Source organism: Trichechus manatus, unplaced genomic scaffold (assembly GCF_000243295.1).
Source record: "Trichechus manatus latirostris isolate Lorelei unplaced genomic scaffold, TriManLat1.0 scaffold00235, whole genome shotgun sequence".
NCBI lineage: Eukaryota > Metazoa > Chordata > Mammalia > Sirenia > Trichechidae > Trichechus > Trichechus manatus.
The window spans coordinates 1,946,973-1,973,861 of NW_004444171.1; the positions used below are offsets into that span (position 1 = coordinate 1,946,973).

Below are 26,889 nucleotides of genomic sequence, written 5' to 3' on the forward strand. Positions count from 1 at the left end.
ATAATTTGTTATGATCCACACAGTCAAATGCCTTTGCATAGTCAATAAAACACAGGTAAACATCTTTCTGGTATTCTCTGCTTTCAGCCAGGATCCATTAGACATTAGCATGCGTCTGTCAGTTTGTAGTACTGTGGGGGCTTGCTTGTTGCTGTGATGCTGGAAGCTATGCCACCGGTATACAAACACCAACAAGGTCACCAGTGGTGGACAGGTTTCAGCTGAGCTTCCAGCCTAAGACGGGTAGGAAGAAGGGCTTGGCAGTCAACTTCTGAAAAAAATTAGCCAGTGACAATCTTACGAATAGCAGGGGAATACCATCTGATGTAGTGCCGGAAGATGAGCCCCTCAGCTTGGAAGGCACTCAAAAGACAACTGGGGAAGAGCTGCCTCCTCAAAGTAGGGTTGACCTTAAAGATGTGGATGGAGTCAAGCTTTTGGACCTTCATTTGCTGATGTGACACGACTCAAAATGAGAAGAAACAGCTGCAAACATCCATTAATACTCGGAATGCGGAATGTATGTAGTATGAATCTAGGAAAACTGGAAATCGTCAAAAATGAGAAGGAATGCATAAACATATCCTAGGCCATTAGTGAGCTGAAATGGACTGGTATTGGCCATTTTGAATTAGACAATAATATGGTCTACTATGTCACAAATGACAACTTGAAGGGGAACGGTGTTGCATTCATCATCAAAAAGAACATTTCAAGATCTACCCTGAAGTACAACACTGTCAGTGATGGGATAATATCCATACGCCTACAAGGAAGACCAGTTAATACGACTACTATTTATGCACCAACTACTAAGGCCAAAGATGAAGAAACTGAAGATTTTTTACCAACTTCTGCAGTCTGAAATTAATCAAACATCCAACCAAGATGGATTGATAATTATTGGTGATTGGAATGCAAAAGTTGGCAACAAGAAGGATCAGTAATTGGAAAATATGGCCTTGGTGAGAGAAATGATGCCGGAGATCGCATGACAGAATTTTGCAAGACCAATGACTGACTTCTTTATTGCACATATCTTTTTTCAACAACATAAACGGTGACTATACATATGGATCTAGCCAGATGGAATACACAGGAATCAAACTGACTACATCTGTGGAAAGAGACGACAGAAAAGCTCAATATCATCAGTCAGAACAAGGCCGGGGCCAGCTGCGGAATAGACCATTAATTGCTCCTACGCAAAATCAAGGTGAAGCTGAAGAAAATTATAACAAGTTCACGAGAGCTAAAGTATGACCTTGAATATATCCCACCTGAATTTAGAGACTGTCTCAAGAATATATTTGACGCATTGAACACTAATGACCAAAGACCAGACGAGTTGTGGAATGACATCGAAGACATCATACATGAAAGCAAGGGGTCATTAAAAAGACAGGAAAGAAGGAAAAGACCAAAATGGATGTCAGAAGAGACTCTGAAACTTGTTATAGAGCATGTAGACTTTGCATTTGTTGTATGTTCCTTGCAGTTATGTAAATTTAAAAGCTCAAAAGGTGAAAGGAATCTATAGATCTAAAAGTGTCATTAAATGATTTGATACCCAATTGACCTCCACAGCCCACACCTAGCCATGTAATCTGTTAGGAAAATGCATAATGGTCCCTTGCTACCTGAGTGGCAGTGTCTCCCATGGTGCCACGGATCTACTACTCAGTACAAACGAGGAGATTGAGGGCAAGCTGTTAGAAAGGGAAGTCAAGCCAACACCTCCACAAGAAGAAAGTCTTGGTTCCAGGTGAAGCTACCTGGCCAGGCTGCCCCTGGATGTCCCCAACAGGGGCTGAATGAGGCTGCATGCGGCAGCTCTGGTGGAAAGTGCACCAACCAGTTCCTGGCCTCCTCACTCACATTTTCTTGGGTAGGTTTTATACGATTCTGTGATGAAGAGTACAAGTAGGCAGGGGAAGGCTCTGGGTCATTTGGGCATAATAGTGATAAAGAGAGTGAAAGGGACATGCATTCCAACGTCAGACTCATCTTTGTCACTCAGGACCAGCCTTCCAGCCCAAGAAAAAACTGTAACTGTTGAGGGCATCCAAACCTCAGAATTGCCATAACCACAATTATTGCATAGAAGTTTTCAGGGTGGACAAGGCAGGTAACAATGCTTAGACAGATCCAAAAAACAATGAAAACCTGGATTTTGGAATGCCATTTGAGGCAGGTGAAAGGACACTAAGATCATGTTAGGAGCAATACCTTGGGCTCCTACCCATGCCAGGACGTGAGAGCCCTGAAGATCTTTCCTCTTTGCACGCCCAGGGCTGCACCGCTGGCCTGCGGCCCTGATGCACCTGCTCCCTGATTCCTCATCCCTGAATGTCCAACCCGCCTCATCTAGTTCTGGCTCTTCTCACCCACTTCCTACATTTCCCCCTCATCTCCCTGTTCATAGCACAACTTCCTCTGTTCTTTTAGACAATTCTCATGCCTTTTTAAATTTTTTTTTTCTTTCTGGAAGGTAGAGGGCAGGTGGGCTTCAGAGAAAGAAAGCCCTAGGTTAAAATTTTGTTGTTAGCTGCCATCGGGCAGGACTCTGACTCATGGCAACCCCAGGCACAACAGAAAGAAACGCTGCCTGGTCCTGTGCCATCCCCATGATTGGCTGGGGATCGCTGTGATCCGGAGAATTTTAATTGGCTGATTTTCAGAAGTAGACTGCTAGGCCTTTCTTCCTAGTCCATCTTAGTCTGGAAGCTCTGCTGAAACCTGTTCAGCATCATAGCAACATGCAAGCCTCCACTGGCAGATGGGTAGTGGCTGCACATGAGATGCGCTGGCCGGGAGTCGAGCCCTGGCCTCTAGCATGGAAGGCAAGAATTCTGCCACTAAACCACCACTATCTCTAAACTTTTTTAGTCTACCCCTGCCCACCTGTGTGACCTCAGACAATGTTTAGCCTCTCTGAGCCCCAAGCTCCTCATCACCCCTGCAAGATGGAGTATAATGCCTGTTTTGAAAAGATCCAAAATTAGCCAACAAGACAACGTCTATAAAGCAACAAATCCAGTGTGCGGTCATAATTCCATTCAACGTTGTTCAAGATACATCCAAAGCTCAAATGAGATAACTAATCTCAAATTTTAATGTAAAGTCACCTGCAACCATTTGAAACCCGGCAACCACCGCAGATTTCTAGATGCAAACCCCAGAAAAATCTGATTCAGGAGATAGATGGCCTATGGATTTCACTTGGAGAAACACTGTTTCAAAAACTCGAAAACAAATCCAGGATCAGCCACACCACTGGGGCCGATATCTGACTGCATCGCTTTGGACCCCCCAGGGAAGGGCTCTTCTGATCTGCACTGTATTTGGAGTAGAGAGGATGCCTCTCTCTTGAACTACCAGAGCTATCTTATCAGAATTTACTTGGTCTAATTTTTATTACACTTATTTTATCATTCACCCCAATTTCTTCACTTTTCCCCCATTCTACATGGTGGTGGTGTTAGGTGCTGTCGAGTCATTTTCGAGTTATACTGACCCTACAGGACAGAGGAGAACTGCCCCATAGGGTTTTCTAGGCTGTAATCTTCATGGGAGCAGATCGCCAGGTCTTTTCTTCTTCAGAGCGGCTGGTGGGTTCAAACTGCTGACCTTTCACTTAGCAGCCGAGAGATGAACCACTGGGCTAGTAGGGTTCCTTCTACATGAAGGGAAAAAAAAAAAAACAAAACCCAAACCCGTTGCCGTCGAGTGGATTCTGACTCATTAGCATACATAAATTCATCAAATTCCATAAAAATGAAAAAAAAAAAAAAAAGCACACAGATAAACAAAAAGCATTGAAGCTGCTCTCAGGTTCAGCTGAGGACATGGGCGGGCACCTACCCCCCAGGCGCTGACCTTCTCACCTGTGTGAGGGGAGAGCTCCTCTCTTCCTATTGATAGTATGTCTAAGGATAACAGCGATGTTAGCTGTCATTTGCCCTATGGCCTGTCTTCTTGTTGGTGGCTCCCAGCCCACACTGACCTCACTCCTGATATGTGCAGTGCACTGTGACACTGTGCTGCACACCTGTGCCATCAAGCATTTCTTTCTCTCACACACACACAAACGCTGACATGCAGTCACCTTTCTCAATCTTGCAGCCCCCGTGCCGGAGCGAATGGCATCCATCAGGGCTTGCCTGGCATCCACAGGATTGTTGAGGGTGCCTGTGCTGAACCTGGAGGCTGTCCTGGGTGCGGGGGGCACTGGGGCAGCAGGAGGCGAGGGCGGTGGTGGGGGTGGTACACACAGGCTGTCTTGCTGAGGGATTTGTGACCCATGTGCGGAGAATTCAGCATCTCGGAGGGTTCGGAGCTCCTCAGAGGCAAAGGATGACACCTAGCAATGAAAGTGTTAAATGAAAATGTCCCCAAAGCTGCTTCCTGTGAGGAAGCTGATTATCTTACCCTTGGACCTGAAGTGCTCATCTGCAACAAGCCTGGGAAGTGTGTTCGCTTGCTGGGGAAACATCTGTCCCTGCTCTCCCCCTGCATCCCAGCTAACCGATGACAATCCCAAAACCAAACCCACTGTCATCGAGTCAGTTCCGACTCACAGTAACCCTATAGGACAGAGCAGAACTGCCCCACAGGGTTTCCAAGGAGCAGCTGGTGGATTCAAACTGCTGACCTTTTGGTTAGCAGCCGAGCTCTTTTAACCACTACGCCACCAGGGTCCCAACCAATGACAGGGTCCCAGGATTTGGCAGGACTTCCTCTCGGAGTGGCAATCATTATTTACTGAGAACTCCCTGGTCTTGTAACTCTTCTTGGTGGTATAACTCCCTCTGGAGGGACACAGAAACCTGACCAATCGTTGCGGGGAGGACATATACTGAAAACATGATGCATAACATAGGAGGCACGTTTCTTGTATTCTGCGTGTGGAAGCGGCAGATGACACCAGCCCATGCACCTGAGTCCCTCTCGGCTCCTGAGGTTATGGAAAAATCAGTGATGCAGTTATGCAGCAACTTCACCCCAAGAGATGTATGGGAACTGACTCCTACTTGCTGGACTTTCTAAGCTTGAAGCTACACTCGGTCATCAGCGGGAATTTGCTCAATTTTAGGTGCGCACATAGGAGGAGTTACGCATTCAGAAAAGGGTGGGACATTGTTATGGATTGAATTGTGCCCCCTAAAAAGACAGGCTATAGTCCTAACCCCTGTACCTGTGGATGTGGCCTTGTTTGGGAATACAGGTCTCTGAAGATGTTACCGGTTAAGTTAGCATGAGGGCAAACCAGAGTAGGGTTCATCCTAATCCAACCATAGTGGTGTTCTTATAAAAGAGGAGAGACGCAGAGACAGACACAAGGGGAAAATGGCTATGTGAGGCTACATCTACTGGCCAAGAAATGCCAGGAAACACCTGGGGCTACCAGAAGTTGGGAGAGACAAGAAAGGATCTTCCCCTATAGCCATGGGAGACAGTACGGCTCTGCTGACCGCCAGAATTCTCCCAGCCTCCAGATCTGTGAAACGGTTAAGTTTCTGTTGTTATACATCACCCTGTGTGTGGTGTTTTGTTGCAGCAGCCCAAGGACACTCATACGGAAGTGCTTCTAGGAGCTCTCACGTCTTTCGCCCTGGCTGCAGAGGGACTGCCCAGCACCCTGGAGCCAGACGCGGCTCCTTCACGCCCATCTCCTCAGGGTGTTAGGGTGGCCACTCGGGCAACCGTTTACCATCCCCTTAGAAGATTGGAGGGTTGCCCTGTCATCTGTGGCTTCCAGCCAGGCCACCAGGGGAGGAGGGTGCCTGGTGCCAGCATGCCCATAGGAGGCTGCCCTCTCCTGTTACCTTCTTCAGGCTGCAGGCACCACTGTGTCCGCGGATGGCCGCCAGCAGTGCTGACCGCTCGCCCTCTGCCTCCGTGTAGAACGGCTTCTTTGGCCCTCTCTCTGAGGTGTGCTCTGCAGTCTAGAATATTAACAGTGTCAACAGATCTCATTCAGGTGATAAAGAAACGCTACCTGTAAGGAGCTCAAAAGAAAACCAGCACATATCACTGAATCCTATATGATCCCCTGCACAGTTCCTACCTGTAGGAGGGTATATATATATATATATTTTTTTTTTTTGAGTAATACAAATATTAAATTAATATTCTGTATTGACCTTACACTAGATAAAAAAATCAATGGTTATGTATCTGGAGAAGAATTCCTGGGTGGTGAAATGGCTAGGCTCTCTAGCCAAAAGGAGGGTGCTCTGAACCCACCCGGAGGTACCTTGGAAGATAGGCCTGGTGATCTGCTTCTGAAAGGTCACAGCTTGGAAAACCCTATGGAGCAGGTCTACTCTGCGCACACGTGGTCATCACGTGTTGGAATCAACTCGACGGCAACTAACAACAACATGTATTTCGGGTAGCATCAAATGACTGCCTCTTAATGTCACGTCACTCCTGTCATTTGTCCTAGCTTTTCAGAGCTGGCGTGTGCTTCTAAGTCCTGCAGGCCTAGCTGAGACTTCTAGGTCCACACTAGCTAGTAGTGTGACCCTCAGCCAGGTTACTTAGCCTCTCAGTTTCCTCATCTGCAAAATACATATAATAATTCCTAATTATCAGGGTTGTCATAATGATTATTAAATGAGAAAATAGTTGTAAGTTGTTAAATGCCTAGATACTGGGCAAAGGGGTGTCATAAAATTGTTCCTAATGGTACGGAAGAATTACAGTATATCGCTGCTAAAAATACACAAATACAGAAAAGCAGTGGCCCTGGCCTGCATTTTTTACATACACATTCAATTGTTCAAGGACCAGTCTAGGAATGACACGACCCCCTGGCCTCTCTACTCCTTCTGGACCATTTGTTGGCTGACATCTTTTGGCACTCAGGGGCCTGAAGTCATGCAGACAAGCTTACAACCTCTCAACTTGAGTCCCTTCAGCAGTTTCACTCAAATAGTCTATGGGGACTGGGGCAGAAATTCCGGTTACAGTCAGACCTGGCCGCTGGGTGTGCATCAGGACTACTGGTGGGACTGACAGAGTTTCCACGTGCAGGCTGACAATGAGCAGCCAGGTCCTCACTGCTCACTGGGATGGTTTATACCACCCACCAATAGGAGGTGAATGGCAGCACCCACAGGTTGCCAAGTCAGAGGAACCATTCAGAAAAGGGCCTGAGGTAGATGCTTATCTTTCTAACCTCAGGAAACGTACAGGACAACAAAAGGGACAAAAGAAGCCACCTTATTTCTTGTGACTATTTCCACGCAGCATGTTGACATGTTAGAAAAGACAAAGATGTCAACGGCCTCATTGTTATCCTTGTTCTCTCCCTCTCCTCCAATCCCATTCCAAGAATCTAAGTCCACAGCACCTACAGTTGGCAGGTGTAAGAGCTCTGATCGAGATGGCCTGCACCCACTCCCTAAGGTGGGTGGTTGGTATATTCACCTTCCGCAGCTTCTCCTTCCCTCCTGCTGAATGGATGGCTTCCATCAGAGTGCTGTGCAGGGACGTGTCTTTTGGCGCCGGCCTCTGGATGACAGGCTTGAATTTTTTCTTTGGCCCGAAAATGCTGGACGTCAAAGTACCCTCTGTTTCGTGTGTATCATCTGTAGATAATGTACTGGGTTTCTGCTCCATTTCTGGAGACTTGTGGCTGTTCATGGTGGACACTTTCAGAGAGTGAGGTTTGCTGCTGACTGGAGGCCACCTCGAGCCATTCACCAAAACCCTGGTGGAGGCTTGCTCATCTGCTGAGTGAGAAGGGGGGCTGTCTGTACTGTCCAGCGTGCACTGTGGTTCAGATGCTGAGCTGGTCTTCTGGTTCCCTGGACTTTGCTTTCCACTGAAGCCACAGCTCTGTCCCACAGAAACATGATCCCTCTGGGAAGATTTGATTAGTGGGACATAGGAGCTTCTTGGGATACCAGCAGGACAGTTTTGAGCAGATAACTTTCCATAGGGGCTACTGATCTCTGATGTTGGATGGGCGCCCACTGCTGATTCTACCCCGTTACTGTTGGGGAGGTTGAAGCAGGGCTGTTTTGCATCATCTTTACATAGTGGTGTCTCTGAGTATGGGCTGGGGGTTGTATCTTCTTCTGTAGCAAGATGTCGTCCAGCTGACTTTGGCGCTTTGCCTTCATAACTCCTCTTAGCATCACTGTGCTTCATCATCAAGTCAGTATGGACTGTTTGGGGTCCTATCCGCTTGGCGATAGCGGAGGCCACGTACTGGCTGGATGTTCTTCTCTGGGGCTTGAGAAAAGAGACTTCTGTGGTGGTAGCTGCTGGCCCTTTTGCCTGACCAGTGATGGCTATGTGTGACTGGCCACTCCTTTCCTCCAGATGCCTCCCATCTTCTTGGGGGGAAGGCTGCTGCTGGGGCAACGCCAATGTGGGGCCTGGGGATGTGGGATGAGCTCTGAGTCTGCTTTCTGGATTCTGGGGGTTAGATGGCACGGTAGTGCCAGTCCTTTTCACTGAGCTCTCTGTGGGCACACTGGAATGCTTTTCCACGGACTTGGACCTCCAGAATTCTTTTACTTTTCTAACGGATTGACCTTCTGTTTCAAGAATGGATGATGACAAAGATATGGTCCTGCTCCCATTCACGTGGGGATTCACCATATTCCCTAGCTCGTCAATCTTAATGGCACCTGTTGAGAGGGATACTTCTCGGTTGTAACACCTCATCTCTGATTTTGGAGGAACAATTTTATACGTTGTGAGGCCATATTTAAGTCCATAACTTCCCCCTGTGTTTTGGCCTTGTTGATACCGTGATGGCGGTGCCAGGACCTCATTTTTATCATTGCCTTCCTTTTCACTTGATGGCTGTGAGTTCCCTCTCTGGGTAGCAAGTCCAGTCCTTTCACTGCAGGTCCAGCCACACACCTGGCTTTTTTCTTGTGTATTTAGGTCATCCGTGTGCAACTTTGAGACAGAAGTCGTCACCTTGGGTCCAATTTCAATTGAATTCACACCTTTACAGGTGTTGGACAAGGCCAATCTGGTTTCTTTTCTAGTGTCATGGCAAGGAGAGTATGATTCAGGCACTTCCTCCCTCTTCTTTCCAGGGGGCTGGTTGTCCTCAGCCTGGAATGATGGCAGGTGGTTTCTTCTGCTGGCAACACTTCCCGTGTCAAAAGAACCTGCATTGTTGTTTCTGTTGGAAAACAGCCCCAGATCAAGGGGGTCATCTAAAACTTCCCCTATGAATGTCACTGGGATTGCATCCGCATCACTGCTAGTAATTATGGCATCTTGTGTCAAGTGGCTTGAGACACCATTTAAAGAGTTGGTTAGAGAGCTGGTATCTGTTTCATAACTCTCTTCCATTTCTGTAAAGAAGTACAAACACAAGTCACACACTGACACCGAGTGTGCGATTCCCATGCCAATTACTTAGTGCAATCACAACTACAAGTTTGATTTCCCTGAGGTTACTTTTGTGTAAGTCATTTACATATCTATAAAAATGTCACTTCAGTTTGTAATCTACACATGCCTGGGGCTAGAATCTCAACTCTCATTACTCAAGAGAACTGTTTGCAGATCCTTGGTGTTTCAAGGTGAGGTATTTAGTTATAACATGATGTCCACATCTTTCACTTAACAGATTTCTAAATCCAAGCCCTCTGAAAAACTGGCTCAACACAGAACACGAAAGTGAGTTTTGGGTTTTGACCCCCAGGTTTCTCAAGTTCACCAGAAACACAACAGAACATGTGAGCCCACTTGCTCTAGCTTTAGCTTCTTAAAGAGCTAGATGACTAAGTCTTGAGTACCTCAAAATTATCATGACTCTTGAAAGCCCCAAATGATATAGTGGGCCATGTGGTCAGATGCCTGTGGGACTCAGCAGGCTGATTTAGATTTGTCAGCTCTGTCAACTATATATTCTGAGGACTCGGAACTGACGAGTCAGTCAGATAAAACCACCGATCAATCCTGCAGTCTGCTTCCTCCTTCTCCTCCTCCACTTCCTCCTCCTTGTTTTGTTTTAACGTGTAGCCAATATCTAATTTCTTATGTGTTTTCTCTATGCGCCCTGGAGGAAACAGTATAGCTTCTTTGTTTGAAAGATTCCCCATTTGTCCACTATTTGCATCTGCACTGGCCTCACACTACCATTTACCAAAACTATCTCCACAGAGCAGCAGTGCCATGAGATGCTCCATGACAAACAGGTCCCTGCAGCCAACATGCTGTGGGCTGCATTTCCTTTCAGAGATATGCTATATTTTAGCAAGTAAAGGCTTAGACGTCTTAATAAAGAAAGCTTATCTCAGTGTCACTCAGGGTTTTCCTAACTCATTTGGGTACTTTGAACCTTTTATTTATTTATTTTAATGTATATGGAATACGTTTTCCGTATAGGATGAGGATTACCCAAAGCAAGTTTTAAGAAGCTGCTTTAGACATTTCCGCCATACCATTTTGCAGCACGGATGAAAAGCTGTGTCTGGGGAACTGTACCCCACCTAAGGGTGCTCTCCCCTCAGATCCAGGCTTCTTCACATTTGTCTTAAGTGCAATTCCTTTTGAAGACCTTTTCCTCACATGAACCCAACACCCGTTGCCACTGAGTCGATTCCGACTTACAGCAACCCTACAGGACAGAGTAGAACTACTGTACAGCATTTCCAAGGAGTGGCTGGTGGATTCAAACTGCTGACCTTTTGGTTAGCAGCCGAGTGCTTAACCACTGCACCACCAAGGCTCCTTTCCTCATAGAGTTAATCCAAAAATGTGACTAGAAAAAATAACTTTCAGAGTTACAGGCACATACTACTATATAAAAGTAGTAGGTAGGGTAGCCCTTACCTTCTTCATCAAGTTCTGCACGGGTTTTCGGGAACTGTCCAGTAATGAATAGGTGTTCATCATCATTGGAGGCTGTAGCAGCTTTTTCAGTTCTGGGGGACACCAAAGAGAAAGCAAGGGTGTTCATTTCTTTTATCATTTATTTAATTTACTCCCAGAAATACTCAAGGAAGGTGCAGTTCATATTCAAATTCAGGTAGTCCCACGCTCTTCAGATCACTGTTCTTGGTGCTACTGAGACAGAGATTCTGTAGTGTGCGTGTAAGTGTGAGTGTGTGTGAGTATGTGTATGTGTTTGTAGTATGTGTGTGTGTGTGTACGTCTGTGTGTTTGCATGTGTATGTGTGTGAGCACATTGTGCATGTACGTGTGTGCGTGTATCTGTATGTGTGTGAATCTCTGTATGAGTGTACATGTATATATGAGTGTGTGTGTATATGTATGTATGTGAGTATGTGTGAGTGTGTGTGTGGCCACAAAATGTTAGCAATACTCAGGTCACAAACAACTCCCGCTCACTCTGCAGTCTGAAGTCTAAATTTTAATCCACTGCAGAAGGACAAGTGAATGTGCAAAGAGGATTTGCCTGCATATCTGTCACTCTAAAGCTGTAACCTGCAAATGGCATCCTACTTGAGTGGTAACAGGAGTTAGGCTCTCTGCTATGCAAAGTTTGAAAATGCCCATGCTAGCCAGGGTTTGGTCTTTCTCACACCACTTGGAAACTGCACAATCAGGTTATCCCTAAGTCTTTCTCCCAAGCCCACAGCACCGTTCTACAGAATCAAAGCCTCTTTTCAAATTTACAATCCCTAATGGGCAGATGACCCAGTAAGCCAGGTAAAGCACGGGTTTACTTGTGTTTACTTACTAATCGGTAGTGAACAATTTCAAAGATGTTATAGTGAACAATAATCAAAGATATGGTGAAAGCTATGGGAAACTCTTCATTACAGATGATCTGGTAAGCATGGCAAGCACTGTGCTTACCTTGCCTACTGTATAATCTGCCCCTGGGTGCTCCCTTGGGCTCTTTACCAGGGAAAATAAAAACAATGATGAGGATGGTAGCAAAAATTATCATTATAACAACAGTAACAGTAACAACAGCTCCCACTCTTGGAGCACTTAACCCCAAATGCCTTCCCATGTGGGCTGCCTCCGAGTGAGGATGGTGTCTTCATGGAGCAGGGCCCGGCCTGGCCAGCCCAGTCCTTTATGCTGAGCCAGCTGTCTTCATGTTCCAGCCCCTGAACAGAGCTCTTTTGCATGAATTATCTTAGTATAATCCTCACAACCAATTTAGAAGCTAGCAGTAGTGTGTTCTCTCCATTGTACAGATAGGAAACTATGTACAGAGGGACGAAATAAACCTGCCTGAGATCTCACCAGGAGAGAAAAGCCCAGGAGAGGGCCATATCCCGGGCCAGGAGGTACCACCTGGTCCCTGCGGCCCTGGGCGCCCAGGAAGATGTCAAACCACCGGGTTGGGAGAAATGGACGTTACCTTATTTGCATCACAGAGACAATAGCATCAGTGAGACAAGTGCTGCCAAAACAATTTGAAAACTCTCTTAGCAAGAGCTCGTCTTTATTTTCCTATGGTGCAAAAAACACAGATATGCACAAGGCAATTGTTTTCAGTGAAAGCTGAAGGTTCTTCTGCTGATTGTTAAAATTGAGGACCAATTTCCATCACTGCCAATCGGACTCAGATAATGACGCATGAAATATGCTCTGCACAATCCTCACTTACGTAGCCAGGTTTTAATTCAGATAAATGGGCCTTTCTTGTTTGGTGACTGTGTCCTTTTGGGAGCCAGGAAGTGGCTTCCAGATTGGTGGCAGCTAATGCTTTCTGACAACCCAGACAAAGGGATGGGCTGGTGATGTGTGTGCATGTGGACAAATTAATACGGCTTGCAAGAGTACACGATTGTCCCTCTTAGTTCTTTTGCTTTAACTTTAATTATCTGAACGCATTTTACTGAAGTTTTGTTTTTCTCTTCCAGGAAATGTGATGGCTTAAATAAATTTAAGTTTAAAGAATTCATAAAACATATAGCAGAGAAAAAAATGAAATGTTATATAGAATAATATCTGAAATGGAAAACAGGGCACTTCCCATATGCTTGCCATTAGTTTAGGATGTTTAAGGGACCCAACCAAACAAATTTTATCTATTTTTTTAACTTTTAAGCATTTATCATTACATCAAAGTATGTCTAATCACATCACCCTATGAGACATTGAAGAGAACAGTATTAATAAGAATTAAAAACAAATTTAAGATGAAAATTCCTTTGGCCCTACTATTTTATAAACGTCAAATTAGCAAAAAAAAAAAAAAAGAAAAAAAAGAAAAAAAAACTTACCCCAAGCTGATAAAGATTTGGTAAGTCTGAGTCATTCACACTTGTTACTACTGCTACTTGTTGCTCTATTCAGAAGCAATGTGGAAATGTTTCAAGAAATAAACTTCAAGAAACAAACAAAAAATGTTTCTTTGGACACCCTTTTAGCTCAGTGGTGAAGTCATCTCCGAGGTTCACCATTCAGCCTGGGAGTGGATAGCCCCATAAAACTATATGGGACTAATGAGGTACAGTAGTCCAGTGACAAGGGCCAGAAGACAGAAGCGGACAAGGAAGCTGGTGATAGGGAACCCAAGGTTGAGTAAGGATAGTGCTGATGTGTTGTGAGATTATTAACCATTGTCATAGGGCAACACGTGTAGTAACTGTTAAATGAGAAACTATTTTGTTCTGTAAGCCTTCATCTTAAGTGAGAATAACAGCACAATTGGAAGAGCGTGGTCAATGTCACTGAACTGTGCATGTAGAAAATTTTGAAATGGTGTATCTTTGGCTATGTGTATTTTCACTGAAAAAAAAAAAAAAAAACGTTGAGAAGTTAGAGGGTTGACATGTTGTGGCGTTGTTAACCAATGTCATAAAACAATATGTGTACTACTGTTTCATGAGAAACTATTTGTTCTGTAAGCCTTCACCTGAAGTACAATAAAAAGAAAAAAATGAACTCAGAAAAATGTTTCTTTGTAAGAACTTTACCTCATTAATCTCTTAATAATTTGCCTAAAGGAAATAATCCAATAAAAGGAAAAACTACTGTACTCATGGGAAGAACTCCAAAACGTCAGCAGTAGGGATAAAGAAATCACTGCACATTGATTTCACTGGGCATTGAAACCAGGAAAAATGGTGATCATGAAGTATATGTCAAAACATAGTAGTAACAATGGTTTAAGCTACTATATTATGTGAAAAAATCAGGGTGTATAACTACATATAGGATGATTATGAAGATACAAAAATAACATGAATATGGGCAAGGGTGAGACAGAAACCAAACCAAAACAAACCAACCTGCGTGATTAGTTGAAATGGGTGCATTATGGTAACTCCCTCTTCCTTTACAAGTGTTTGTTTTGGTAAAATGTGGCTTGGGTCATCTTTTTTTTTTCAATGGGCAAAATTTAAAATAATCCCTTGGGCTTCTAATTATAACAATTATTTTTTTGTTTTTGAAAAGGGGTTTCCCTGTTTGTTATATTGTGACTAGCATACACCTCTTTACTGAGTTGAGAAATGCCTAATAATCCCAGTAGGGAGATGGGCCTTGGCAAGGCCTGAGCGGTCCCAGCCCTTCAGCAACTTCCTCTCACCCAGGCACAGGCCTCAGCTGCACTATGGAAAGCATTGGTAGCCATGCCTAAGGGGCCAGGGCTCTGAGCTGGTTTCCCTCCCCATCTGCAGTCCACCCCTCTCCCTAGTCTGAGTCCTATTCCCTTGTCCCTGGGTCTTACCTTCCTGCCCAGCCCCTGCCTTCCGTCCACCTCCTTGAAACCTCACAGGTTTGGCCCTGACGCTGTCATTCAGTACTATCTCTGCTGACCCACTGGCCTGGCTCCCAGGTACCCCAATGTAGGCCTGATTCCTGGGGCCCTGCTCGTCCGGGAGGACAGAGTGGGCAGTGACTGCAGACACCACTCCTTAGGGTTGCTGTGGAGTGAGGGAGGGTCTGACCACAGCCGTCCAGGTGCGTGGTTGGGGTTTCTCAGGAGAGGTTGCCAAAGAACTGACACCTCCGAGGGAGGGGGAAGATGAACCGGGCAGCCCCTCCCATAGCTTGCTCTTATCTTGATGCAGAATAGGGGCCCTATGTTACCAGCCGGGGCGTCTGGGCCAATGAATTATCCAGCAAAAGCAATTGGCAACTTATCTATTTCGCTCTCCAATGTAAAATCTAAAGAGGGAGAGATTCAGCACTACTTGCTCTTTTGCTCTTCCTTCCCCACCTTACCCCGTCCACTTCTCCACAAAGGGTTACAGTGGATTGCAGCCCTTCCTGTCTCCTTGTAGAGGCCCTAGGGGGCCCTCGGCATCCTGAGCGCACGGGGCAGCTCCCTGAGGCTGGGCAGGAAAGCCCTGCAGAGCCCATAGCGGGCAAGAAGCACAAGCCTCTTCAGCGTCGAATCAACGTGCACAGATGTTTCTCACCCGGTCATCACTCACTCCCCTCCTCAACACCTCCCCGCACCAAATCTTTACACAGGTTTCTTATTTATAATTTGCTTTGGCTAAAGACCATGAAAACAAAGAGCAAATAAATAGAGGGCAGACACTCTGATATGAGGCTGTACATGCTGAATAAACATGACTAGTGGAATTTTCTCTCACGGGCTTTGTGACTCTTCAGGGAACGTGATAATGTTCAGGCTGCAGCATCCATAAACAGTGAGGGTGCCAAGGGCAGCACGGCAAGTCCCATTGGGGTCTGCCCAATGACAGGCCTGCCTCCTGGGTGTGGTCCCACGGGAGGGGGCTGTGCTCTGAGGGCCCAGGCTGGCAGGTGACCGTCACCCAGCTGAGTGTGACCAGGGCCCACTGTGACTTCAGCAATGCTTCACCCAGCTGCAGATAACACAAGAACTAGGGGCAATTATATCAATTAGCACCAGGAGAACAGGTGCTTTCTGTCTTTGTTTTCTATGAGAAAGAAAAAGAGAATGGGTTGATTCTGGTCCAGGTGGAATTTGCAAGATGCATTCACGGGCCATTAGGTCATTCCTCTTTTTGATGTGGCTAGAAGAGTTGCTTTACATAATTGGTGCAATGGTGGACTTAATGACAAAATCAATGTTGCTTTCCGGTAGCAAGTCTATTTGCCGACAAGAGAACAAAACCAAACCATGTGATTTCAAGACAATGACTTGACAAGCGAAAGGCAAGAGACCTGGGAAAATGCACCATTGATGAGAGTCATACATGGTTAACTTCCCCACTGCGTTTGAAACGTTCCTGTAGTTACAAAGGTTCGGTGTTCTACAACAGCTCTGTCCAACAGAATAGAATATTAGCCACATATGTAATTTAAGATTTTCTAGTAGCCATATTAAAAAAAGGAAAATGAGACAGGTGAAATTAACTTTAATTTGATAATATACTTTGTTTAACCTAATTATGTAACACAAAATATTATCACTTCAATATGGAATTAGCAAAAAATATTTTACATTCTTTTTTTCATACAAAGTCTATGAAGCCGGGTGTGTATTTTATACTTACATCTCAAATTAGACCTGCCACTTTGCAAGTGCTCAGTAACTGCACGTGGCTTGTGGCTACTGTATTAGAGAGCACAGTTCTACAAGAATTGTTTTTTTAAAAAACTTTATTGTGGTGAAATTGCCATTTTATCCATTTTTAAGTGTCCGATTCGGTGACATTAATTACATTCACCATGTTGTTCAACCATTCTCACTATTTCCAAAAGTTTTTCACCACCCCAAATGGAAACTCAGTACCTTTTAAACATTAACTCCCCATTTCTCCCTTCCCCTAGCCCCTGGTAAGCACTAATAAAATTTGATCTCTACACATTTGCCTGTTCTACATATTTCATATAAGCAGGATCATACAATATTTGTCCTTTTGTGACTGATTTATTTCAGTCAGCCTAATGTTTTCAAGGTTCATTCATGTGGTGGCATGTACCAGGACTTCTTTTTATGGCTGAGTATATGCCATTGGGAGCCCTGGTGGTGCAGTGATTAAGAGCTTGGCTGCTAACCAAAAGGTCGTCAGTTTGAATCCACTAGTCTCTCCTTGGAAACCCTACGGGGAAGTTCTACTCTGTCCTATAGGGTGACTATCAGTTGGAATCGACTCAATGACAACGGGTTTTGGGGTTTTTTATATTCCATTTATGTATATACCACATTTTATCTGTTCATCTGTTAATGGACACTTTGGTTGTTCCCATATTTTGGCTAGTATGAATAATGCTGCAATGAACATTGGTGTAGAAGTATTTGTTTCAGTTCCTACTTTCAAGTCTTTTGAGTATACGTATAGGAGTAGAATCGTTGGGTCATATACTTCTGTGTTTAACTTTTGAGGAACCACCAAACTGTTTTTCACAGCACTTGCACCATTTTACATACCCACTAGCAGTGCATGAAGGTCTCAACATGTTTCTCAAACATGCTGCATGTTTGTCAACACTCATTATTTTCTGGCAACCTCATGTACAACAGAACAAAACGCTGCCTGGTCCTGCGTCATCTTCCAGATGGTTGGTATGTTTGAGTCCATTGTCGTGGCTATTGTGCCAGTCATCTCACTGAGGGCTTCCCTTGCCTACGCTGATCCTCCACTTTACTAAACATGATGTCCTGCTCCAGTGATTTGTCTCCCCTGATGATATGTCCAAAGTAAACGAGTTGACGTCTCAGATAATATTCTGTAATCCATAGAATTTTCTTTGTCTAATTTTCAGAAGTAGGTCACCACATCTTTCTTCCTAGTCTGTCTTAGTCTGGAAGCTTCTCTGAAACCTGTCCACCATGAGTGACCCTGCTGGTATTTGAAATACTGGTGCAATGGTGTGCAGCATCATAGCAACATGCAAGCCACCACAGCAGAACAAACTGACAGACGGGTAGTAGAATGGTTATCCTAGTAGGTGTGAAGTGGTATCTCACTGTGGTTTTGATGTGCATTTCCCTAATGACTAATGATGGTGAGAATCTTTTCATATGCTTATTGGACATCTGTATATCTTCTTTGGAGAAATGTCTATTCAAATTCTTTGCCCATTTTTTAGTTGGGTTATCTTTTTGTTGTTGAGTTGTAGGAGTTCTTTATATATTCTGGTTATTATATCCTTATCAGATATATGGTTCCCAAATATTTTCTGCCATTATGTAGACTGTCTATTCACTTTCTTGATAAAGTCCTTCGATGAACAAAAGTTTTTAATTTTGATGAGGTACAATATACCTATTCTTTCTTTTGTTGCTCATGCTTTTGGTGTCATATCCAAGAACATATTGTCAAAAACAAGATCTCGAAGCTTTCCTCTATGTTTTCATATAAGAGTTTTATGGTTTTAGTTCTTATATTTAGGTCATAGACCAAACAACCAAAATGGTTTGAGCTAATTTTCACATACGGTGTGAGGCAGGGGTTCAATTTCATTCTGTTGTATATGAAAATCTTGTTGTCTCAGCATCACTTATTGAATAGATTATTTTTTTCCCATTGAATGGACTTGGCACCCTTGTATGGATTTATTTCTGGGTTCTCAATTCTATTCCATTGATCCACATGTCTATCCTTCTGCCAGTACCAGACTCTGACTCTTTTGTTTATGGTACCTGTAAAGTACATTTTGGAGTCAGAAAGTGTGAGTCCTCCTACTTTGTTCTTATGCTATTTGGGAGCCCTTGAAATTCCATATGAACTTGAGGATTGGCTTTTCCATTTCTGCAAAATAGGCTGTTGGAATTTTGATAGATATTGCATTGAATGTGTAGATCGCTTTGGGTAGCACTGACATCTTAACAATATCAAGTCTTCCAATCCATGAACATGGGATGTTTTTCCATTTATTTAGATCTTCTTTAATTTCTTTCAGCAAGGTTTTATAGATGTCAGTGTTCAAGTCTTTCACCTCCCTGGTTAAATTTATTCCTAGGTATTTTTTTTTTTTTTTGATGCTATTGCAAATGGAATTGTTTTCTTAATTTCCTTTTCAGCTTGTTCTTTGATGGTGTATAGATACAAGTGATTTTTGTGAGTTGATCTTGCACCCTGAAACTTGACTGGATTAATTTATTAGCTCTAGTAGCTTTCTTATGGATTCTTTCCTTCTTTTTCAAGGATTAAATAAGTCAGTCACTTAATGGCTTAACCCATCCCTGGGGCTCAGTAGGTGGGCATCAGCTCCCTGCTCCTCTCAGGGTGGTTGTAGTATTTGAGGCTGGAGGAATCTTCATGGCCCTGGTAAGAGATGGTGTAGTCTCTGCTTTGTTACTGGGAGAAGGTAAGAAAGAGACGAGTAGCACTGATAGCTTCTGCCTGCCTGACTCCACAGAGTCCCCATGTTCACAGCCTGCAGAGCTAGAAGGGCATGATCTCATGCAGAAACCAGTGCCCACCACTGTCCCTGTCACATGGACCCAAGCGATCCCCAGGATGACAGCTCATGCCTGGTGACTTCCTACTCATTGCTTCTTCCACTACTCCTCACAGCCATGGGCATCTCTGGTCATCTGTTGCAGTCAGTAAGTTGTCCCGAGGCTGCCTGGACTCCCTGCACCTTACGAGACCCCCTCCTCTTATGCCCTGTTCAGGGCTAAGATGGCAACAGGCGCCTCTTCTACGGTCAGGATTGCTTGCTCGAGTGCACTTCTTGCCTGCTGAGTGAGACCGAAGCCAGGGAGTGTGAGCCTCTGGGCTGAGACCCGCACAACCTTAGGTTGTTTCTATTAGAGAAGAGAGTTTTTTTCCCCATCAAGTTCTACAAGGTTTTAAAATGTTTTGTCTTTGTTTTTAATAACCTATTTTATTTTTGTTGTTATTGAGAATATACACAGCAGAACACACACCAATTCAACAATTTCTACATGTACAATTCAGTGACGTAGATTACATTCTTCCCAGTTATGCAACCATTCTTACCCTCCTTTTCTGAGTTGTTCCTCAGAACATAACATAAACTCACTGCCCCCTAAGTTTCTTATCTAATCTTTCAAGTTGCTGTTGTCACTTGATCCCATAAAGCACAATGCTCAAGGCAGACATTCTTTACTAGCTAAGCTAAACTACTGTTTGGTTTTAAGAAGACATCAAGGAGATATTTTTGGTTTAAAGTTTAAGGTTTAAAGATGATCTCAGGGCAATAATTTCAGGGGTTTATCTGACTTCCATGGCTCCAAAAAGTCTGGATTCCATGAGAATTTTAAATTCTGTTCTGCATTTCTCCCCTTTTGATCAGAATTATTCTATAGAATCTTTGATCAAAATGTTCAGTAATGGCAGCTGGGCACCATCCAGTTCTGGTCTCACGACAAAGGTGGAAGTTGTTCATGGAGACAGTTAGCCATACATTTCATTTCTTTCTGTTAATCCTGACTTTCTGTCTTCCTCTGTTGCAATGGAGTCAGCTCTGACTCATGGTGACCCCATGTACAACAGAACAAAACATTGCCTGGTCCTGCACCATCCTCATGATCGTTGGTATGCTCGAGTTCATTGTTTCATTCACTGTGTACTGTGAATGCCTTCTAACCTAAGGAGTGCATCTTCAGCACTATATCGGACAATATTCTGTTGTGATCCACAGGGATTTCAATGGCTTCAGGATTCTAGATAGTGTTAAATGTCCTTAAATGCTCTTGTGGTCACAAAGTTTCTATAGCTACAAAGTTTCAGGGCTCCAGAAGTTAGTGAGATAGAGTGGAAACGTAGGACCTGGGTCCCTTGTCAGCCCTTCTATTAGAGACCTGTGTGTCCTCAGATCTGCAATGCGACTTAACACCACAAGTCCCGCAGGCAGCGGACACAATTTCTCACAAAGCACTCCTGCAGCCATCATTTGCATTCCTCACTGACAAATGGTGCTGAGGAAGACCTTTAGGGGTTGCCAGGGGAGGGTGGGGGTACAGTGTGCACTAGGGTCTACCTTCACCTGAACAAGCTACTTTCCACCTCTGCATAAGATTTCAGCTTGGTCCTACTGCTTAAACAAAGCCCGAGATCCCCTTATTCACTCTCCCTCATTTACTCCTTACAGTAATCCTGCAGAACTGATGTTCCCAAAAGGAACCCAGAACTGAGAGTTCTATAATATTTATGTAACAGATAAACAAATTGCCTAGATATAGCAAGATGGCTTTAGGGAGTCAAGGGTTTAGAAATATTATTATGTCTTCCCCCCAAGCAGGAGGAGGCAACAGTTCTCTCTCTTTCCATCTGTCTACCTACAGTGAAACCTGTGAGAGCTGGAACTTGATGGGCCTGCCTTGTTTTTCTAGGTCTTGCAAGTTTTCCACCTTTGACAGGGTGCAGTCTTACCACTTTTCTATCACTCATTTTAGTGGAAAATATTTAGTTTTCCTTCTCTGACCGGTTTCTGCTTACACAGGTTCCAGCTTTCACAGGTTTCGTCTATCTATCTATCTACCTATCATTTCTTTTCAAAGAAAAATATTAGAAACAGTTTAAAGAGCCAGATGATCAGAGCTAGCTACAGGTTACAATGATTCCCCAGCAAATCAAAATTTAATCCTTTCTCAAGCTAATAATAATAGTAATAATGATAGCACTTTTTGAAAGTTGGCCATGTGCTAGGCATTATTCTCTGGGGGAAGTTCTACACTATTTGATTTTACTGGGCAGGAAATCAGAGCAAGAGTTTAAGTCACTCGCACAAGGTCAAACAGTTGCTAGCAACAGGTAGATCAGGCCCTTGGCGGGCTGACCACGGCATTTTTACACTTCACATTCAGTTGTTTTTTAAGCATTAGGAATGTGGGCCCGGTTCATATGAAAAAAAAAAGAAGTATGCGTTTGGGAAAAGATCTTAAAGCAAATTTCAGCACTGTGCAGAGCTGTGCATAACATTTAAAGACTCTTCCTGCAATGCCACTTCCAAGTGTTGCCAGAATGAGGAGGCATTTGTCACGTGCTCATTTATGCCGTTCAAGTTCAGCTCTTGGCTGAATTCTCCCTTAAGGGGTGTATTTCTGGAATGTGCTAAGTTTAGAGCAAGACTCTGGGAATTCGCTGTCTTGCTTATAGGGTCAGGTTTGAATTGAGGGCGAAGACTTTGCAGTGAAAAAAATCACAACTGGACTCAATCAAAGGACATAATGGAAAACATATCTTTTTCAGATCACAGCACACAAAGCATATTCCAATTATCTCCAAGCATTCACACTTGCTCTTTTTAGAAGATCAGGATTGATTCTTGAGACGCTTCCATTTAAAACCCTTGCTCTGGTGGCAGCAGATGGCGCCCAGCCAATTCTGCCCTTGGTAAAGCAGCTGGAGTTGGGGCAGCAGTAATGAAGGAGCCTCTAAACACAACCGCATGGCCCAGCAGCCTCGCTTTGCCACTTGACTGAAAATCTTAAGAAGGATGGCTTTTGGCTAAGACCAGCTTGCCAGGCTCTCATTTAGATGGGTGGCAGGAGGCCTTGAAGGCATGTGCCTTCAATTTGTCAACATGTGATCCCAGGCAATCCTCCTCAAAGAAGTCTAGATGACTTTGGCATTTGTCGGGTGCAGAGAAAAGGGAAATATCCAAGGAAACCAGAACGTAACTATGTAGACCTTACAAACTTAGGTCTCTTCAGGTTACAAAGAGTCGTACACTGTTGCCAGTGTCCAATGAACCACTGAAGAACAAAGAGGTGGCAACAGAACAGGGCCTCTTGCAAAGCTGACAACTAGGCGTCAGCGTCATTTTACGGGTGACTGGTCACTGATGGGAGCCCTGGTGGCACAGTGGATAAGAGCTACAGCTGCTAACCGAAAGGTCAGCAGTTCGAATCCACCAGCCACTCCTTGGAAACCCTATGGGGCAGTTCTATTCTGTCCTACAGGGTTGCTATGAGTTGGAATAGACTTGACAGCAACGGGTTTGATTTTGGTGTGGTCACTGATGGAGACTCTCTGTGAGCTGAGGGTGTAGGGACTGTTGAGGATGGCCACAACCACACAGCATCCACCTCCAGTCTGGAGTCCTGGTCTGGTCAGTCACAGAAAAGAGTAATTTCTGCTTTGCCTGAGCCCATAAGGCCTGGCATTCAACAGTAAATCTCAACAAGGGGATGGGGCGGCCTCATTGCCCTAGCCGGGACCTGGATCACCACTGTTTGCCTCATGCAGGATGAATACCCCTTCTGGGAGCTCAGCCAGCCACCTTGGGATTATTGCATAAACTAGGAATCAGAACCATCCAGGGGAGAGCCAGGAGGCTGGATTCAGGGAGCAGACATTAGGCACTGACAACAGTGGTACTGTCCCCTTCAGATGCCCCCCACTTTATGAAGGTGTCCTGGGGTACATACCCAGAGGCACAATGGAAGGGAAACTCTATAGGCTGGGTAAGTGCACTCTGGTAGGCATTCATGGCTCTGCCCATCCTCCCCTGGGTGTGAGCGCTGTCAGAAAATGTCTCCTTTGTCACTTTCTCTCAATGACTGTGGTTATTCTCTGACCATTGGAGCTACTGTGGAGTGTTCTGCTATGGTTCTTCTATCCAGGTGCCCAAGGCTCAGGCCATACCGCTGTGGACAAGGGGTGGGTTTTGCTCTCATACAATTTCAACTTGATTCTGAGTTGCTGTTATGGATTGAACTGTGTCCCCCCAAAATATCTGTCCAATTGGCTAGGTCATGATTCCCAGTACTGTGTGATTGTCCACCATTTTGGCATCTGATGTGATTTTCCTATGTGTTGTAAATCCTACCTCTATGATGTTAATGAGGCAGGACTCAATCTACAAGATTAGTTTGTATCTTAGGTTAATCTCTTTTGAGATATAAAAGAGAGAAGTGAGCAGAGACACAAGGGGGACCTCATACCACCAAGAAAGCAGTCCTGGGGGCAGGGCATGTCCTTTGGACCTAGGGTTCCTGTGCAGAGAAGCTCCTCGACTAGGGAAGATTGATGACAAGGACCTTCTCCCGGAGCCAACAGAGAGAAAGCCTTCCCCTGGAGCTGGCTCCCTGTATTTGGACTTCTAGCCTACTAGACTGTGAGAGAATAAACTTCTGTTTGTTAAAGACATCCACTTGTGGTATTTCTGTTATAGCAGCACTAGATAATGAAGGCAGTTGCCAATCCTGTAGCATGGGTTCTGACATTAGTTTTAGCCCATCTCACTGACTTGGCCATTTGCCGGTCTGGAGATCTGGAATCGCCCTGCCCATCATGCCGCACCTGATCTTCTCAGACTTGCTCTCTGGCCCAGCACAGTCAGCCCCCTGCCGTCTGGTTGAATCCCTAATTCTGCCCACTCTAGTCTTCAGTGGCCATTTGTTGCCCAGTCTCTTGACATTGTATGATGTGGACCTGACCACAGAGCACATCACTGGAAAATATTCTTTTCATCATAGCATTATGGTTAACAATGTATTCACTAACTCCAAATGCCGTGTTTGCCAGGCAGGCTATGAACTATTAAGCAGCTGCATGTGGCCCCTGCTCACTCCTGGGAGGGTGGAGCCCGGACCAATTAGGAAAGCTGGGAGATGCCAAAACTGTCTCACCTCTGGCCCTTTGCACATGCTGTTTGCTTCCTGAAACCTTGCCCCTCCCTGTCCCACCACCATCTCTGCATCAGTTTGATGCATACTTCAGGACTCAGCTTAATTATCTGATCATGGCTGTGCCTCCAGCAGCCAGCCCAGTAGACGAGGTAATGATCAAATTTGTTGAATGAATGAAAAAAAGAATGAATGAATAAATGGTGGAGAAGAGGGCGTCTCCTTTCTAATTAAGCTTTGAAAAAAGAAAAGAAGAGGTGTAATCTCCCTATATCCATGTACGTGATGCATGCATAGGCATTTGCTTTAAGTGTGAGACAATGTAGGAGGGTGATCACATATAATGGCATTTCTCAAAGAGTGCTTCATGGAACACTCATTCCTAATAATATTAAGAGATGTTATGCTGGGGAGGGGGGTGTAAACAGGTTTCTTTGCTGCAGAGTTTGTAAGAGACTTTAATATTTCACTGCTCCTAACAGGAGGATATAATGGCTTACCAAATGTATTTATGAATATTTTTCAAGAGATTTCTATAGTTGGAAAATAAGCAACCAGAATACTATTGGGTTCTGGGGAAGAGAAGGGAAACACATCCTTTAATACTCAATAGCATGTACATCTGGGAATGGCTATATCTGTTTGTTTGTATATGTGTTTACTTTGACACTCAATGTCTAAATTGGTTGCCAACATTTAAAATTTGGGAGACTTCATATAAAAACTACATTTTCTGGCTTCTTTTCCAAAACAGGCCACCCTGGGTCTGTGATCCCACAGGGAACAGGGCTGCTCCCCGTAGAGAAAACTTGTGTTCTCCACCATTCCTGTGACCTCACACCTGGTGAGCCTCACTCAGACTCACCATCTTCCTGGCCCTGTAGGCATCTGAGTTTGCAACCCTGGCTTTATACCACAGGTTCTGCTTTTTAAGTAATCTTGAGGTTTACTGAAAATCATACATTTGGAAATAACTACGTGGTGTAAACCTATTGCCATCAAGTCGATTCCAACACACAGCGACCCTATAGGACAGAAAGAACTGCCTCATAGGGCTTCCAAGGAGTGGCTGGTGGATTCGAACTGCTCATCTTTTGGTTAGCAGTTGAGCTCTTAACCACTGCACCACCAGGGCTCCAAATATTTGGTATAGGATGCTGAAATCTGTTTACGTCTGATTTGTCAGTTGATACAATTCTTAAAAAACAAAACAAAACAACAAGAAACTAATGGTCATTGCCCAAAAAATTATGGGCAGAGAGTCCATCCCAACTATTGGGCAAATAACTTAGAGCCCCAGACAGAGCTGAGGGCTCAGAGATCATCTTCAGCCTTCATTTAACTGATAAGCTAACTAAAGCCTAATAATGAAAGGGACCTGCCATGGAAATTCATGGTGCCCCCACTTCCTAAACCAACAGTAATGATTTTGACAATGGACATACTACTCAATGGCTCCATACACCTCAGGCTCTGTATTAGCAACTTTATTGACTCCTGACACCTCTGCTAGGTAGGTGTCATTATCTGCACTGTACAGGTGAGAAATGAAAGGCAAAGTTAAGTGGATTGACAAAGGCCAAACAACTAGTTAGTGGTGGTGGGATTAAACTGTAGGTCTGTCTGGTTCCCTTTCTCTCCACCATTTTGTTGTTGTTAGCTTTCATTGAGTCAGTCCCCAACTCAAGGTGCTGCCTGGTCCTGCGCCATCCTAATGACTGGCTGTGAATTGGAGAGTTGTGATCTCTAGGGTTTTCACTGGCTGAGTTTTGGAAGTATATCACCAGGTCTTTCTTCCCAGTTCCTTTTAGGTCCTCCCCGTTGTGGTATTCTCAAGTTCAGTGATATAACAGAGATGAGTGCAGAAATTCACAATTCGGATAAAGTTTCAGGTTCCAGAGACTCAAAGATTACCTGGTCTTGGCCACAGACAACATTAACTCTCGTATTTGACTAGAATCAGCAAGATTTCACATTAGCGGTCAGCACCAGCAAAGCAAGCCGTGAGTCTTACGAGAGGCATCCCTATGGGATGCCGAATTAAAAATGTCTGATTAGATTCAGAGGAAGAGATCAAACGTGTAATCCTCGTGTAAACTAAGGGAACAGACCTGCAGATTACTGTAGAAAGCTACTTTATTTATGTTGAATGGACTAAGAAGAAAATTCTGTAATTTTGCTCTGCTCTCAATAGATGCAAACAAGAGAGGCCAATCTCATCTAAACACATCTTTGATGGAACAGAGGAGAAATGCACCAATTTCTGCCTTCTAACTTGCTCTCTTATATAATGTAAACTTGGCCTTTGTACTGTCCTTAAGATTAAAGAACTATACATTAAAATTTTTGTTTCACCTCATAGTGACCCTATATACAACAGAATGAAACATTGCCCGGTCCTGGGCCATCCTCACAATCGTTGCTATGTTTGAGCCCATTGTTGCAGCCACTGTGTCAATCCATCTCGTTCAGGGTCTTCCTCTTTCTAG

At 44.3% G+C, this 26,889-nt stretch overlaps 1 protein-coding gene across 1 annotated transcript in view; it reads right to left on the reverse strand.

Annotated features, from left to right (window-relative positions):
* COBL (cordon-bleu WH2 repeat protein) overlaps window positions 1–26,889 on the reverse strand; it is a 237,734-nt gene that overhangs the window by 15,190 nt on the left and 195,655 nt on the right. The window contains exons 10-13 of the mRNA XM_023743099.1: window positions 10,819–10,910; window positions 7,438–9,332; window positions 5,829–5,948; window positions 4,109–4,363 (exon numbers count right to left, since the gene is read on the reverse strand). Coding sequence (XP_023598867.1) covers window positions 4,109–4,363; window positions 5,829–5,948; window positions 7,438–9,332; window positions 10,819–10,910 — 2,362 coding nt within the window. The remainder of the gene's footprint in view (window positions 1–4,108; window positions 4,364–5,828; window positions 5,949–7,437; window positions 9,333–10,818; window positions 10,911–26,889) is intronic.